The sequence below is a fragment of the Homalodisca vitripennis genome, chromosome X (genome assembly GCF_021130785.1).
Source record: "Homalodisca vitripennis isolate AUS2020 chromosome X, UT_GWSS_2.1, whole genome shotgun sequence".
Lineage (NCBI taxonomy): Eukaryota > Metazoa > Arthropoda > Insecta > Hemiptera > Cicadellidae > Homalodisca > Homalodisca vitripennis.
This window is the reverse complement of record NC_060215.1, coordinates 25,010,042-25,026,533: the sequence shown is the minus strand read 5'-3', so window position 1 is coordinate 25,026,533 and position 16,492 is coordinate 25,010,042. Positions and strand designations below refer to the sequence as shown.

At 32.6% G+C, this 16,492-nt stretch overlaps 1 protein-coding gene across 1 annotated transcript; it reads left to right on the top strand.

Moving 5' to 3' along the window:
- Window positions 1–15,346: 15,346 nt before the first annotated feature.
- On the top strand, window positions 15,347–16,078 carry LOC124369397. Its single transcript, XM_046827399.1, has one exon. The coding sequence runs from the start codon at window positions 15,347–15,349 to the stop codon at window positions 16,076–16,078; it is 732 nt and encodes a 243-aa protein (XP_046683355.1).
- The last annotated feature ends 414 nt before the right edge of the window (window positions 16,079–16,492 follow it).

Here is a 16,492-nt window from a genome sequence, read left to right as displayed (position 1 = left end):
TTGGCGTCGAACTAAAATGTATGCTTCGACACGCGCAAAACCTGACTTGAGCCAGTAAAACTTTTATTTAACTCTTTAATCTCTTAACCATAGGCACTGAAATAATAAGTACCAGATAATATATTTGTACTTTTGATGGAAAATATCATAATATTCCATCATGTTACATCATAAATGCTTTCATTAAGAAGTACGTTCTTATGTATTGGAAATCGTGTGCGAAGCCTCGGATATCTGCTAGTAACAAATATAATAATTAAATTCAACGTCAAAATTCTTTATTGCATTGATCAAAACATCAATTTGAATAGGAACCGTCAATAAATATAATTAATTTAACAATGAAATAGATGTAAACAGTAGGATTATGGATAAAAGATATAGATACAATCTTATTAGTTAAAATATTAAAATATCGACTCCATATCACAGTTTAAAAATTCCTGAATTTGTATAAAAAAGATTTCTTTGCAGCCAATGAAGGATACTGTTTTTAAAATTTGTTAAAGAAGTGTTCCTGGCCGAATTGTTTAATTTGTTAAAAAAAATCTTATTGTATTTATCTGGCGAGATGATCCAATTTTAGCCAATGTATGTTGGGGTAGGTATATCTAATTTGTATCTATTGCATGTTAAGTAATTATGAATTTCATTCCTGCTTGAAAAAATATGAATGTTAGTTTTAGCGAATATTAAAATTTTGTATATGTAAAGACTAATGATTGTTAAAATTTTGGTATGAATAAATAAAGGCCTACAATGATCTTGTGGTGCCACTCTACAAATAGTCCTCACCACCTTCTTTTGAAGAAGCAAGATCCTATGGGTTGCAGCTGAATGACCCCAGAGAGAGATATATATAGATATATATAAATTTTGATATTTAGTTAGATCAAATAAAGTAACGGTGAATTGTGAAAAAGCGCAGGTTCGTTATTTACTAAATTATTTTGGTTCTTCTTTATAAAAAACGTTTCATAAGCATCGAGGATTTTTTTAATTTATTGACTTCTTTTAATAATTTTTCATTTTAAAAAGAGTGTCCAGTTTGAAGGGCATGTTTTGCCATGCCGATCTTTCTTCTTGTGAGTATTTTAAACATGCTCTATGATCCTTAGCTCTCTTTTTTAACTTTCTTTTTATTTGGCCAACGTATTCTAAATCACAACTGTTACAATCAAATTGATAAATTCCAGATTTTTCTTCTTCATTTAGTTTATTCTAGGGATTTCCTAATATATTCTTTAATTTAATTTTGGAATTTGTAGATACATTAATACTGGCATGGTTTTTAAAACTTTTAGTAATATCTGTACATGAATTGTTATAGAAAACAGATCCATTTTTCAGGTTCTTTACATTTGATTTGATAGAGAGTTGTTCTCGAATTTCTTTCAATAATTTTCTTTTCTTTTTTTTATCATGTTGTCAATCATGTCAGTTTTGTAGCCATTGAATAACGCGATTTCCTTTATTTTCTTAACTTCTTATTTATAATTTTCTGTTGATTATGGAGTATGTAAAAGCCTATGGATTAAATTGTGAAAAGCTGGCCTTTTTTGTGAATGGGGATGAAATGAATCAAATGGGATGAACCTGTCATTTGGTATTGGTTTTCTGTGTATATCGAATTCTAAATGGCCATCGTATATATCATAATTATTATATCGGGAGATGGGAGTTGATAGTCATTTTTTATTTCATAAGTAAATTTGATAGAGGGGTAAAAGGAGTTGAGATAATTAATAAAATTTTGAAGATTTTGTTTCTTGTCGAAAACACCCAAAACATCATCAACTTGTCGCTTCCAGATTCTAGGAAAATAATCCATTGTTTCCTTTACATGAGTTTCAAATTTACTGAGATATATGTTTGTAATAAAACACGAAAGTGGATTTCCCATGGCAGTACCATCAAACTTTTTGTAATATTTGTCTTGAAATTGAAACACATTTTGGGACATACTAAGATTTACTAAATTAATGTATTCGTTAATAATAGTCATTTTATAAATTTAAGGAAATGAGCCAGTCCTCGATAATTTTGATAGTATTTTTAATAGGTACGTTTGGATAAAGACATTCAACATTAAATGATACAAGATATTCCTCTTCTTGGATCTTTAAATCTTTTGTTTGTAGAATTTAAGAAATCATACCTATTTTTAATGGAGAAAGTAGGGGGAAATTGAAACTGTTGAAACTCCTGCACTAACCTTTTTTGATATCTTATAAGAAGGAGAATTTATACAAGAAACTATGGAACTCATTTTATTACCAAGTTTATGTGTTTTTGGAAGACAGTACAATCTTCGGATAATTGGATTTGATAATGTGAGTGATTTTAAAATTTCTTTTGGTATGATTGATTTGCAGTGTTTTAACGAAGCTGTAACTGATGCAATATATTGATTTAAAGGATTCTTTTTGAATTCTTCATAAGGGCCATCTTTAAGCATGTTTTGTACTCTTGAGTAATATTCACTGTTATCTAATATAACGATTGTGTTACCTTTATCTGCTTTTAGATAGAAAATTTCACTTTTTTGTTAGTTTTAACATTTGACTCACACAGAAAAATGGAAATGATACTTGACAAATGATCAGCAAATTGAACATCTATGGTTTCAACTTCAAAATCGGTATTAAAGTTATTAATTAAAATATTGGCAATGCAGGAATTTAAGTGGATTGGGTTAATAATTGTGCAAACTAGATTAAGTGATCTGAGTAGGTTAGAGAAATATATTGAATTTCGAGTTTTAATCTTTGCTAACTCAATATTAAAATCCCCTCATACTGTAACGCACACTCCTTTTTTGAGATTGACTTAATAGTACCTTAAAACTCTCAAAGGAGGCATCAATATTACCTAAGGGTGGCCTTTATAGAGAAACGACGACAATATTCTGATCTGTCAATTTGACACAACTAAGCTCACAATGTAGTTCAGAGCTAAATTGCTCCAGACTCACTACTTCATAGTTTAGACCATGTCTTAAAAAATATCGGCTCCCCCATTCTTCCTAGCCTTCGTACAGAAAAACACTTGCAGGCAAGTATCCTTTAGGTGTAAATAGTTCAATTTCATCATTCAGTAACCAGTGCTCGGACACACAAACTATGTCAATCTCATCAACTTTACAAGCAATTTCTAATTCAAGTAGTTTATTACGTGTACTCTGTAGAACTTTGATAGAAACTTTTTCTTTTGGTTCAGGTGCTCTGTTCCAAAACGGTTTATCTTTTTTTAAGTTTAGATTTATGTTACTAATGGCCTAAAAAACGTCCTGTGATGTAGTAACATTCTCACAGACATGTTTAGCACTGTTATAAATATCCTTGCAAAGCCTATTCTTACCATTTTGAATCAAATTCTGCCCATGAACTGTAAAAAGTTTCCTTTGATAGGCATTTAGAGCCACAATTTCACAATCTTCTATAACAGAGTTCTCATAAAGATCCCTGTTACACTCATGTACCACTTCGTTCATATCTGGCCTATCAAACCTGGGCGGTAGAGAAACTACAATAACATTAGTTTTAGTTTTTCACATTTCTATCTTATCCCTAACATTTTTACATAACACTGTCTTTAGATTAGATCTGATATAAATAAATGTATTTATTTTCTCTTTCTGCCACAAAACATACATAAAATATATGAAGAACTTACATGATTAAAAATCATAAACAATATTATAATACTTGCCAAGACTGACTATATACGAGTACACTAAATGAAACATGTTTTTTAGATTTAAAAAATAACATAACGTAACTTAAAAAATAACTTAATATAACTTTTTTCAGTCTCCTTATATAAAATTGTTATAAAAACTTAATTCTACATATAAATATCAGAAGAGAACATTTAGGGCCTCCAAGGCACGTGGCCTGTTCGGAGGTTCCAAATATTTAACATTAAACTTCTTTTACAGCGTCCAGATTGTGAAAGAATGAATATTTTATTTAATATTTTTTCGGCCAATTTTCTTCCTACTATCAGTGCTTCTTTTCTTTGTTGCATGAGAAATTATTGAAACAAAAAATAATAGAAAATTATGTCGTAGAGAAAAAATTTTTTTTTTTTTAGTTTACTGCATGTAAAAGAGCATCTAAGCAAAAAAAAAGATGGAAAATATTTATGGTATACAAGCATAAATGTTACTGCTGAATTTGAATTAGAAAGTCAATGTGTTCCAAAGTTAGCAGCCACTCTCTAAGTCTTTTCAAAAATGTGTCAATATTCGATAATTCTTTAATATTGTTTGGTAATTTGTTAAAAACTCTTGGTGCTATAAAATTTAATGATCTTGTAATATCATTACTGCCAGCATTGATTACATCTGTATCATTGAAAAGAAGTTTTGTGCAGATTTATGTACATCATGAACAACCCCCCAGAGCTTGGCGCTTGGCCTGGTTAATGAAAAAACATCAAACTCACACTTACTCACATGTAACTTTAACCCCAAGTTATTCCCATGGCTATCACTGACAAGCAATATCTTGTGACTTTCACATGATCCAGATTCAACGGAATCTGTACTCGCACAAGATTTATTATTAGAACTACTCTCATTGGCTACAGGGTCAGGTAGTGATGGGCTAGGCCTCCTTAAAACGGACTTAAGACTTGGCTCAGTCAGTCGTGGAGTTAAAGAAACAGAACTAGGTCCAGTAGGTTTTGATTTGTTTTTGTTAGAAACACTATAACTGTTAGTTCTACAACGAGCAGGATCCGGGGTACTTGACTTGATTTTGGCCAAGTCTGTAAAAATCAGTACACGTACAACTGAATATTACCAAATTTAAAATAGTGGTAAAATTAATTAAACATATGATTAGGCTATATAACAATGTTTCACAGAACAGTTGATTAAATTTAACAGGCTCTTCCAATCTATACTATTATATAAACATTTTGTTCTATCTACCTGACTTTTCCGTGCATTTTACGATACGGTTTTGCTATTATGCATATAGCTTGCTGTTTCATTCTTTCTGTAGCTATCTTCTTCTGAGCTAGTCAGAAAGAACTGTTAAAAAGACAGTAGTCTACTGAATAATATTTAGCAGATATAGGGTATAGATCTCGAAACATACTTTAAGTGCTACAAAGTGAGAACGGCAATCCCTCGTCAACCCCTCGTCTAAAAAAGCCCGTGAGTCGGACATTGGATCCCAGACCGGGACCGTGGACTCACTGTCAACCCCTTAAGAAGTAGGTAAGAAATGGCCCCTACAGTTTTACGACGTGGATCTACAGTCACCATTATTTTTATTGTTGGGTTGGTCTCGCGCACCTCATTGACATCTTCCTGCAGATGAAGACTGGAGTAACTGTTACTCAGCTGAAGTGGACGAAAATTCTTTAGAGATCTCCCTGGTGTAGCTTCCGTGCAGAATGTTACTGTTCTAAGTTCATCAGCTCTGGAAGCATTTCCTTTTTTATCAATTGATCTAGCTCCTTCCTGAGGTTGATGATTTCCTCTTCTTTCAGTAGATAGCCTAAATTTCGCTCAATTTTAACTTTCAGACATCTTTCTTCTTCATAAAGACAAACATCAGCTTTGAGTAAAGATAGTGATTCAGTTAAATTACCAATTCTTGGTTAAGCAAAATGTTATCATTTTTAAGGCTGCACTTCTCACAATACCAAGCTTGGTCAGAGTTTCCAAGGCTCACACCCACACATTGTATCTGATACCAAACCTCACATCCACCGAATTCACACCCCAGAGCATATGACTCAAAAACCGCCTTTCGACACAATCTACATTTAGCCGTAGGACCTCGCTTCTTCTTGTTACAATTTCAGATTAGGCTACCTAGTTAAGGTGCAGGCATAGGCTAAGCCTAAAAAATATTGATTAAATATAATTGCAAAAGTTCATGCAAGGCTACAAAAATATTAACAACAAAAGAGCGTGCATATACCTTGCGTACTAAGCCTAGCCTAGAATCAACATAGTCCATTCCATAACTGGTGATAAGTTTAAATTTCAAAGTGATACATTTTATTACCTGTAGGACGCATTTTAGAAATAATTATTGTTCATTCATTCTGTTATTGAATAGTCAACAATAAATGCTTCAATCATTTTTGTCATTTAAAATAATAATAATAATAACAGAACAAATTTAATAAAATATATTTCTTTTTTTATTTAATTATTTTCTTCAGTAATTAAGTGTATACAAAATGGGAGACAAAAGTGTCTCCTGAGAAGAGGATTTGAACTCAAGTCAGGTGTAGATATCTGCAATCAGAAATGTATCACTCTTCCCATTAAGCTATACTTCTCTGATGAATGACAGTTGTTTTTGCTTGACTATGTAGTAGTGATTAGATCAGACAAGGTAAAAGTTGCTCTTATAAGTTATCTGTCAACTGACTGTAAACCTGGCGCTCGCAAAGTAAAATTATTGAACTATATTTTTCTTAATTTTTATAAGTGTTTGTAAAATGTTTATAAAGTTGACTCAAATATACTGTTCTTAATGTGCTATTTAGTTATGAAGTATATGATATAAAACTTAGTCTGTTTTATGGTTAACTAAGTAAAAACACTTTGCACTGAAAACAGTAAAATTAAATTATAAAAGTGAACATTTATCTACTTTGTACTTGCATGATTATATACTGATGCTATCCAAACCAACACACTCATTATACATATCCTCTAGTACGGAAAATCACACAATTAAAGGTATGCTGGTATAGCTCATTTAGCTGCAATAGCAGAGGTTAGTAAACAAAGTAATTACTAAGTATTTCTGGATTATTTACAAGCTGATTTAGAAGAAGCATAAAAGGAGATGTTTAAACTGCTATAGTTGAGGGCGGCGACTTGAATTTTCTAAACATAGGATAAAATATGAGTTATAAGAAGAAAAGGAAATGAAACTTCGACTGCTAAAATCAAAATCATTCCCACGGAGTAAAAATAGACGTTTCGTGGAAACGAGGGGGGAAGACGCCGTACTCTTGCCGCCATTGCTTCCTGCCTCGTGCTGGCCCGGTATTGTCTACTGTCTCAGGCCAAAACTATCTCACGGTATTCCTGACCTCTGACCTGTCGTGGGTTCGCAGGTGAAATTCCCAAGCTCTTTCAGATTTACAAATTTTCATTTTTTCCTCTTACGAAATTTTTTTGTTTTTTAACATGACAAAGTTTTCTTTAACTAAAATACGTAAATACGTAAAATACATAAATACGTTAAAATAATTTGAATGTTATAATTTCAAGTACTGTTTTTGCCAACTTAAAATATAATGAAAAGTTACTTATAACTGTTAGCTATTTTGCAGGATAATTTTTTGTCCAACGAAAATTATTTGTTGTTATTCATAATCGTGACGAAATCCTCTTTTATTTTTATCACTGATGAGAATAAAGTTTCCATCACTAACTCTTTGTCGAGTGTGGGGTCAGCGTTTCCCTCGCTGCTTCCTGCATTCACCTTTCACCCGTTCTCTTATCTCTTATCGCGCTGCTTCAGCACAGTGACTAGAACTTGTCTTCCTTGTGAGTTTTATTTGAACTAGTTAATTTGGTGACCGAGACCCATACTCTCTAAATAATGAATGGCGAATAAAAACTTTAGCCAAGAAGTACATAATTTGTGGTAACAATAATGATAATGATTAGTGTGTCAAAACACTAATTGTACGGACTTTCCCCACTCTTCACTCGGTGTCAGTCAGCCAATTATGCGTTTCCCCGGGGAACCGTGTGTCATAAACTGACAAAAATGACATCATTTTACCCCAACCTGGATTTCAAGAATAGTACTTCATATGCTGGAATAAGGTTTTTTGAAATATATTCCTTCGTAGGAATCGTTAGATCGAGTATGTTGAGGACAGCAATAAATTTAAAAAGCAACTGAGTTGTTATCAAAGAAGGCCTTGTCTTTTACGTCTCTTAACGTCTTTTACCTCACGAATTTTACTCTCTACACTAAGTTAATATATTATAAATAAAATGTAACTAGTAGATTCAAACTTGTTAATATAGAATGAAATGTTCTCCAGGGGCAAATAACTTTAAACTATTTAATAATATGTCATGACGTCAATTATTGTAAAAATGTACAAGAAAAATAAATATGATATAAGTTGAGTACCAACAGGCATGGAGTTATTTTACCTTCATTTTCACTTACATTGAGCTTTTAACACAGCTGCAATATGTAAATTTGTGTGTAAGTGTCTGTGTTTTAATAATTATTGACATTTTTTTATGTACGTTAGTATTGTTACTGACTTTTTGTTGGCTGCTGAAATATATTGGTTCTATTTTTCATTGTTTTATTTTGATAGTTTAAAATTGTTACTTTTTATTATTTATAATATTGCTAATTTGATCTGTATTTTAATAACCTCTGTAGTTATTACTTACAATATGCATTATTAATCAGTGTCATGGCTAAAGCTACAATTATTGGGGCATTTGTGATTATGATGGCTGTTGACAGGCAAAAGTTGAGACGGTATTTGATTACCGTCAACTCTTGTAATTAATAATTATATTATTTAAGTAATTTTTATGACGCTCTTCGATGTATACAAAATGTACATTCAATGAATCAAGAGACTTCAATTCAAAACTCGTCTATACTGTAGAATGCTTCTGAAATCAAGGCGGTTTTCAGACGGGTTTTGAATGGCTTGGTCATTGCAGCATTTTTTTATCGAACAGCACAATCGGTTGAACGTTCAAAAGCTACCGCTCTGTATCTCCGGTCCACAGTTATTGCTACTTTTAGTAACACAGCCGTGTATGTGTCCTAACTCCTTATAAGACGTATCTCTTGTTTCCTAGATGTCCTATTGATGGTAGTTAAATAATGAAACTGATTAAGAACTTTAAAAAGCAGTAAAATTATAAAGGCTTTAAAATGGTAGAGTTTGGGTGCTGCCAGTTGTAATAATGATGTGTAGAACATTGGCGTATATAAGGGGGGCATAAGGGGCTCCAGCCTCCCCCCCCCGAACTTTTTACAAGACAAACACTGAAATTGGACCCAGTTTGTTTTAAGTTAGAACATATTTATCAGGTTATTTTGGAGGGCATTTTATACTTTCTGAGCCTCCCACTGTGTCTGCACCGTACGAAATAATTGTTTATATACGCCACTGGTCTAGAACAACATTTTGTATTCTTTCTATGCAACTTAATTTCATAGCTTCAAATCAATCACGTAAAAAATAATTTATTCCCGAACATGTATGTAATTAAGTAATATATATATATATTACATATATGTAATTTACAATAATGTCATCATTCATTCTTAAACTCGTACACAGTATGTATGTATTTATATATATATATAAATTTATGTTTTATTAGTTTTTGTTTACATGTTATAGTTCTGTATTCATTTTTATTTAAAACTTCCTGAAGACGGGGGTATTAAATCCCCCGAAATATAGAAGTGAAAAATAGTTATTTTGTTTTCTTCTATTTAACACAGTGATTAGTATATATATATATATATATATATATATATACAAACATTTTTCGTTCGTTCAATTTGGTTTTCAATGGCTATTAATTCGTCATATAACACAAACTCCTATTGTATAAATATATAACATTTATGTTATAAAAGTAAATAATTAGTTATATTTAACCTATTGAGAGTTCTGTTCTAACATTGCATAGTGGTCCATATACTTTACAAAATAAGTGTTATAAGAAATTTAGAGGTATTTTAAAACAAGTGTCTTAGAACATTTATGTTGAATATACATATTTTAGTTAGATAAATAATATATTATTTAAATCACACTATAGTTTTAAAAGTTACATCTTGATTCCGATTTACAAAATATTGAATAGAAAAATATTTAAAATAACACAGGGAATATAAACATAAAAAGGTTTCTATCTGAAATTGCATTACACTGATTCTAGTTTTATAAAAAAAATGAAACTACAATTTGTAGTAGTTCTATTTTACTTTTTTTATTTTAAAACGCATCAAAAACTACAATAATTACCAAAGTAAGTCACTGTTATCCGTGGGTTGGGTGATATTTGTACTGATGACGACAAAATACTTGAAGACATCTGTCAAGCACAAGCATGTCTTTTAATCTCGACTCCTACATTCCGTTATCAGGTAAAACAAGCTGTAGTAATGTGCAAGTGAGAGAACAGGAGGTTTAATGTGCCATTAGTGAAGTTGCAGTCTAATTAGAAACCGTTTTAATTACGTGTATTGTGATCTAGTCGCTTTCCGATGTGAATAAATCGTCGGCAGGAATTAGACAACATCTATACGGAACTTCGGACCGAATTGTTTCGCATTTAAACGGGCTGTTATTTTTATTATCAATTCAGCTAAACAATGTGTCCCATATTATGGTGTTTAAATAATTATTAATATATAACTGACCCATCAGTTTAACATTAACAGTGATTGTAATAACACGGCCGACCCTTTTATTTTTGGATGAAAACAATTAATGCTAAAAAAATTAGCAATATAATACATACAAATTTAAAATTAATTTGAAGTTAAATATGTCTTTTTGGCTAGCAGATAACCTTTCATTTTTGGAAAGAAGTGTAACAACAGTAGTAAAGTACTTGAGTGCTTCAAAAATAAAACACGAATAAAAACAATAATTATATAAACATTTATAGTTTAATTTAAAATAGTTTATGCCTTTCTATTCTTTTCTTAACAAGCTATATATACTGTGTGTACGATTTGTATTTAAAAAAATAAAAACATCTTAAATTATTTTGTATGTTGCACGAATGCATATTTAATGCAACATTCTTAGTATGTTGGTGATACGAGGAGTAGTTGTATTAAGCATCTAAAAATCAATGTTTTGGGATAATTTTTAAAATATTTCTATTGTAAAAATATTTGTAATATATAAATTTCATTCGATTTCGCAGCCTTATATTGAAACACCTGTTGTGGCGACAATAAATTGATCATTTTAGGTTCTTAATTAGAAAACCGCTATTAATATAGGGCAAAAGGCCAATAGTTGACCAAAGTCAGCACTTGGATCTAAGAATATACTTTCGAGAAGAAAGCATTTACACTTACAACTATAATAGGTGCAATTATCTTATTTTTAAACTGCTTTCAGCAAATCTGGTATGCTATTTTCATCGTTACATTGAAATTAAATTATTATTATTGCACCTATCATTTAAGATTACCAGTTATAGAGATATATAATTTTGAAAACTATTAAATAGAGCCATTTAGAAAGGAAGAGTTATAATATTTATTTAAATCGTTTACTAATGGCCCTTTAATTAGCTAATCAAAAATGCTAAATTTCATGTTGCTCGCTCCAACAAGTTTAAAGAAGAAAAGCATATGGACAGATGAACACTAACGAAGCGAGATAGGACATACGAGTATGTTACAATGAACTTTGTTGCTTGTGTTTGTGTCTAGTATCGTATCTTGAAATTGTGCCTACCTCTCTTGAAACACCCTGTGTATATCAGCTGAAAAATGTACTTTAATTTTATTTTATTTTGCTCTTTTGTATTCATTATGTTTAAATTCGGTTAACCCGTAAACTCTAGTTTTGGTGCAAAACATCGCCTGATAATATTTCGCGGTCAGATTCCGTTATATGCCCCCAACGCTTGAACTTTTTTCAAGGAACTTAGAACGTTATAAAACGATGTAGTTGAGTAACAGAACTAACATTATGCCCCCAACGCTAATTTTCATTTACGGATGATTACCAAACAAAAACTAAACTCTTTATTGAAAAAACACACAAAACTTGTTTTTATTCTTGATCACACTCCGCCACCCAAAATGCGAGTGCCTCCGAAAGAAAAACATCCCTCGAGATAGTACCTATCAGTAAAATATCAAGTTCTAGAGGGGCTGATCAGAAATATAAATTGAATTGTAATGGAAAGGCAATTATGTACCGTGCAAAAAACTTAAATAATCATGTGATGCCGCGCGGCCTGTCGTAATCGGGATTCTCGAGAAAGATAAGCTAACAACAATACCGATCGCAATACCTGGAAATGCTTGTTGATTGATGGAATGTTAGTTCTGTTACTCAACTACATCGTTTTATAACGTTCTAAGTTCATTGAAAAAGTTTAAGCGTTGGTGGCATATAACAGAATCTGACCTATTTCGCTACGTTCACACTGGTGTGATAAGGTGCCAATTAGAGATTCCAGTACTAAAACCATGGAACTCTTATCGACTATGCTGATATCGAGCGTCATTAACCTTGTATCTGTCTTCTCTTGCGGAGCAAGGAACGTTAATTGGTAATGGTTACGCGAATGAGCATAAAACAATGGGGAGCCTGTAACGCTTGATGTCAAACCTGCACGGGATATTGTTTTATTTCATACCATTTAGTAACAAGGCTATATAAGACAGTACACTTCTGATAAAACCCACAGTCTTTGTTCACACATTGAAGATATACACCTCATAAGGTTAGTAGTTATGTAAAACTTTGATTTGCACCTATATAATTTGCTAACAATTTCTTGGATAATGAAGAACTAATTCGATCGTTTGATGGCATTCTGATACTATAATCAAATATTACACTCCCAAATATGAATTTTACAACGTTTAGTGTAATTAATAATATATATTTATAAATTATTTACTGTATATGAAAGAAAATTATATTTTAGATTGTTTATACTTTATTGGTGTATGGGAACAAACTTTTCTTATCGAATTAAATAAAATATATAAAATTCAAAATGTATCATAAATGCCAAAAATAAGGAAAAGGAAAGACTAAGGCATAATATGATATTGTATTTTATTTACTTGATTTCAATTAATTTCGTTCAAACGAATGTCTTAGCCTAAATATGGTTTTAATAATTGCATTTACTTTTGTATTTGTGGGCTACTGAATCATACCTATTACAAATTGATAAATATAGATTGTAAATACAGAATATAAATAGTGTAATTCGTTTTTATTTAAAATAAATGAAATCGTTTACAATTTCAATAGTAAATTTCTGTATGTCTGTCCGCACTGTATCTCTTAAAAGAACTTGCCTATCGACAAAAAAATTTGCATAAAGCTTCATCTATCCACAAGCAACACCGAGTTTGGTGATAATGCATGCCTCTTAATGAGATTTGGCTGAGCGTTACCTACTCTTTTATCATTGTTCTAATGAGTAAACATGATGGTAAAGAGAACATAACAGAGTTACTAACTTTGCAAACAGTCATGTGATATTTTACAGTACATTATAGTTTTAAATTGTATTCTTTTATTTTAAACGTACGTTTACTTTATAACTTGTTCATGGCCTGCAAGTTATTTTTAACCACTATTAGCTGAAATAAACATAAACGATAAATCACTAAGTCAAAAATATTAAAGATACGATTGTACAACGAATTACCTTGTAAGATGTTCTTACAGGAAATTATGCTTAAGTTGTTGTTACAGGAAGTTATACTTAAGTTGTTACAGGAAATTATGCTTAAGTTGTTCTTATAAGACATTATGTTTAAGTTATGGTTACAGGAAGTTATGCTTAAGTTGTTGTTACAGGACATTGCCAAGAAACTCATCTGTTTCTGCCTGGTGGTAGGGGTGGTTCACAGCAACACAACGGTAAAAAGAATCTAAAAGTGATTACATATTTAATTTTATATGCTTTTATTGACCATTACTTTCAATGTACTGTAAATATAATGTTTTAAATATATCTGCAATGGTTGTGATCCACAAAAACCGGTAGGATAAACAACTAAGGGAATACAAACTAATGAGGATAGATGATTTCTTGATTTTATACGTTTCAACAACAATTCATATAAGCATAGGCGTGCACCCTAACCTTGGGAAACATTTGCTTAAGAAAATAAAATTCGAATTATATCTATATCTCACAAGATGCAGGGATAACTATCGAGCCCAACATCACAGGCTGACGCTTACGCAGCATCTGCCACAACTTGTTGGTGTCTGATTGATCAATAAACTCCCGGAAAGTATAAAGAACTCCAACAATCAAAATAAATTCAAAACTCGTATAAAACGCCTACTGGTGTCTAGAGTGTTCTACTCTGTCGATGAGTTCATGATGAGCCGCTGGGATTTATGAGAGGCATAGGATCTGGGGTCAGTGAGAGTGTGCTTGAGTGAATGTGTGGAAGTGTAAGTTTGGGTGCGTGTGTGAATTAATTACTATTTACTAAACGATTTACTGACACTTGCAATGCAATGTACAATTGTAAAAACGCAGTAAAATGTGATTTGATTGTTTATATTAATCATAATATGAGTATCAACAATATACTTAACAAAAATAGAATGCGTATTTTAATACTGGTTTTATTAATATCCACATGTTACTAACATAATTATTTCACTTTTTCTAGTTTTATATTAAGGATTAAGAATGAAATGGAAAACGTCCGGATTGGAGCCTCGACGTGACGCACGGCTAGAGATGTAACGTCAGGTTACAGTTTGACACTCGCGTACTCAGACAGTATTTAATGCCGCGTGCTCATTTGAATTACAATTAAACTTATATAATTTTAATCTGTGTTTCATACCGGGCATAAAGTTTCTAAAACCTACTATTTATTTAAACATGACATTTAGTAAATCCTACAATAAAATCCCTCTGTAACAATACTGGCATAAAAAAGCTACGATGCGAGAACAGATTTTATTTTTTTATCATGAAAAATCTTACAGCTGAAAAGTTATAGGTATTGAGTAAAAGTAAAGCTTTTATTTGAAGAATTTCTACGCGAACACAACGTTTCATTCACAATTCTTATCCAAAGTGTGTGGCGTCTGCCACTTTTATTTTGTTGGCCAGTCAGTGTCGGGCCGGTAGTTGTGCCGACTTTTTTTCTGCTCTCGGCCACAGCTGGTGTGGCCTAGGCCTTATTCTGCTTTGGCTAGGTTGTTAACCTCGTTGCTAGATCAGCTGTTTTGTTTACTGGTGATTACCTGTTGCTTATGGTTGATGTGATGAGTCGGCGCTCGGAGAGTTTATCTGTGCGTACTCCCGCTACTGTGTTTCGAGTGGTCGTTTATCTAGTTCACGTTTCTACAAGTCGTGCAACAGTGTTTAATTGCTATTTTAAACAGTGATTCTTGTTTTACACAATTATTTTCTGTAAAATTGTCGAGCTGTGGTGTATGCGTCAAATATATTAAAAGTAATCAATCTAAACTCACCTGTTTTGACTGTAAACGAGATTTTCATGCGGCATGCTTAAAACATAGCAAGGCTGACGTGGATTGCCTAAACGAAGAGGGTCTAGTTTGGAGGTATAAGGACTGTCAATCCACGAGGAGGAAAAGCATGAGACTCGAGTCTGCAGCAGATGAAGGTAAACTATATCTCGAAGATATCATGAGAGTGGTTACAGATATAAGAGATGGCCAGGCAAAATACGAGAAGAGTTTTAAAAAGGCCTGTGAATCAATGGACTCACAGCTCATAGAGAACACCAAGGCTCTTAAAGCACAACAGGAGCAGAATGAGAAACTTGACCAACTGATTGAGTCTATCATATCGGAGAACAAGGCGCTGAAGAAGAAGGTGAGAGCTCTGGAAGATCGTCTGGAGAACATAGAGCAGTACTCTCGCAGTAACTGTGTGGAAATTCAAGGAGTCCTTGCAACTTCCAATGAAGATGTGTTGACCATCGTGAAGGACGTCGGCAAGGCACTGGACTTGACCATATCTGACACCATGGTGGGCGCGTGCCATAGACTTGGTGCCAAGCAGAGTGGAAACAACCCGCCAGGGATTATTGTGAAGTTCGTTCGTCGACTGGACAAGGAGGAGTTTCTACGGAGGCGACGTGTGAAGAGGACCCTCTCAACTCGTCACATCGGTGCAACTGATGACCGTCCCATCTACGTCAACGAGTCTCTATCACCGGCGAGACGGGCGCTGTACGCTCTGGCGAGGAAGTATCAGCGCGAGAAAAACTTCAAGTTCCTCTGGGTGAGAAATGACAAGATCTTCCTCAGGAAAGAAAAAAAGGCGCCAGTCAGAGTTATCACACGAGAGGAGGACTTGGACTAAACTAAATTGTAAATATATACAGGGTGTCCAGCAACCATTCGAACAAACTTTGCCACATTGTTCAGCAGGCCAAAAATAACAAATAATGCAATATAACAGGTGCCCTATTTCGCTTCGTTTAGCGTCTGTCGGTCTGTATGTTTTTTTTTTTTGGGAAAAAAATTACTACTCAAAAACTACTTAAGATACAGAATTCAAACTTTTGAAATGCAATGAGATATTTGTTTTATTTTTTTTTTTTCACTGAAAAGGACCAACACTAGGTTAACATAACTGTTAAGTTTGAATTCTGTATCTTAAGTGGTTTTTGAGTAGTAATCTTTTTCCAAAAAAAAAAACATACAGACAGACAGACGCTGAACGAAGCAAAATAGGGCACCTGTTATATTGCATTATTTGTTAGTTTTGGCCTGC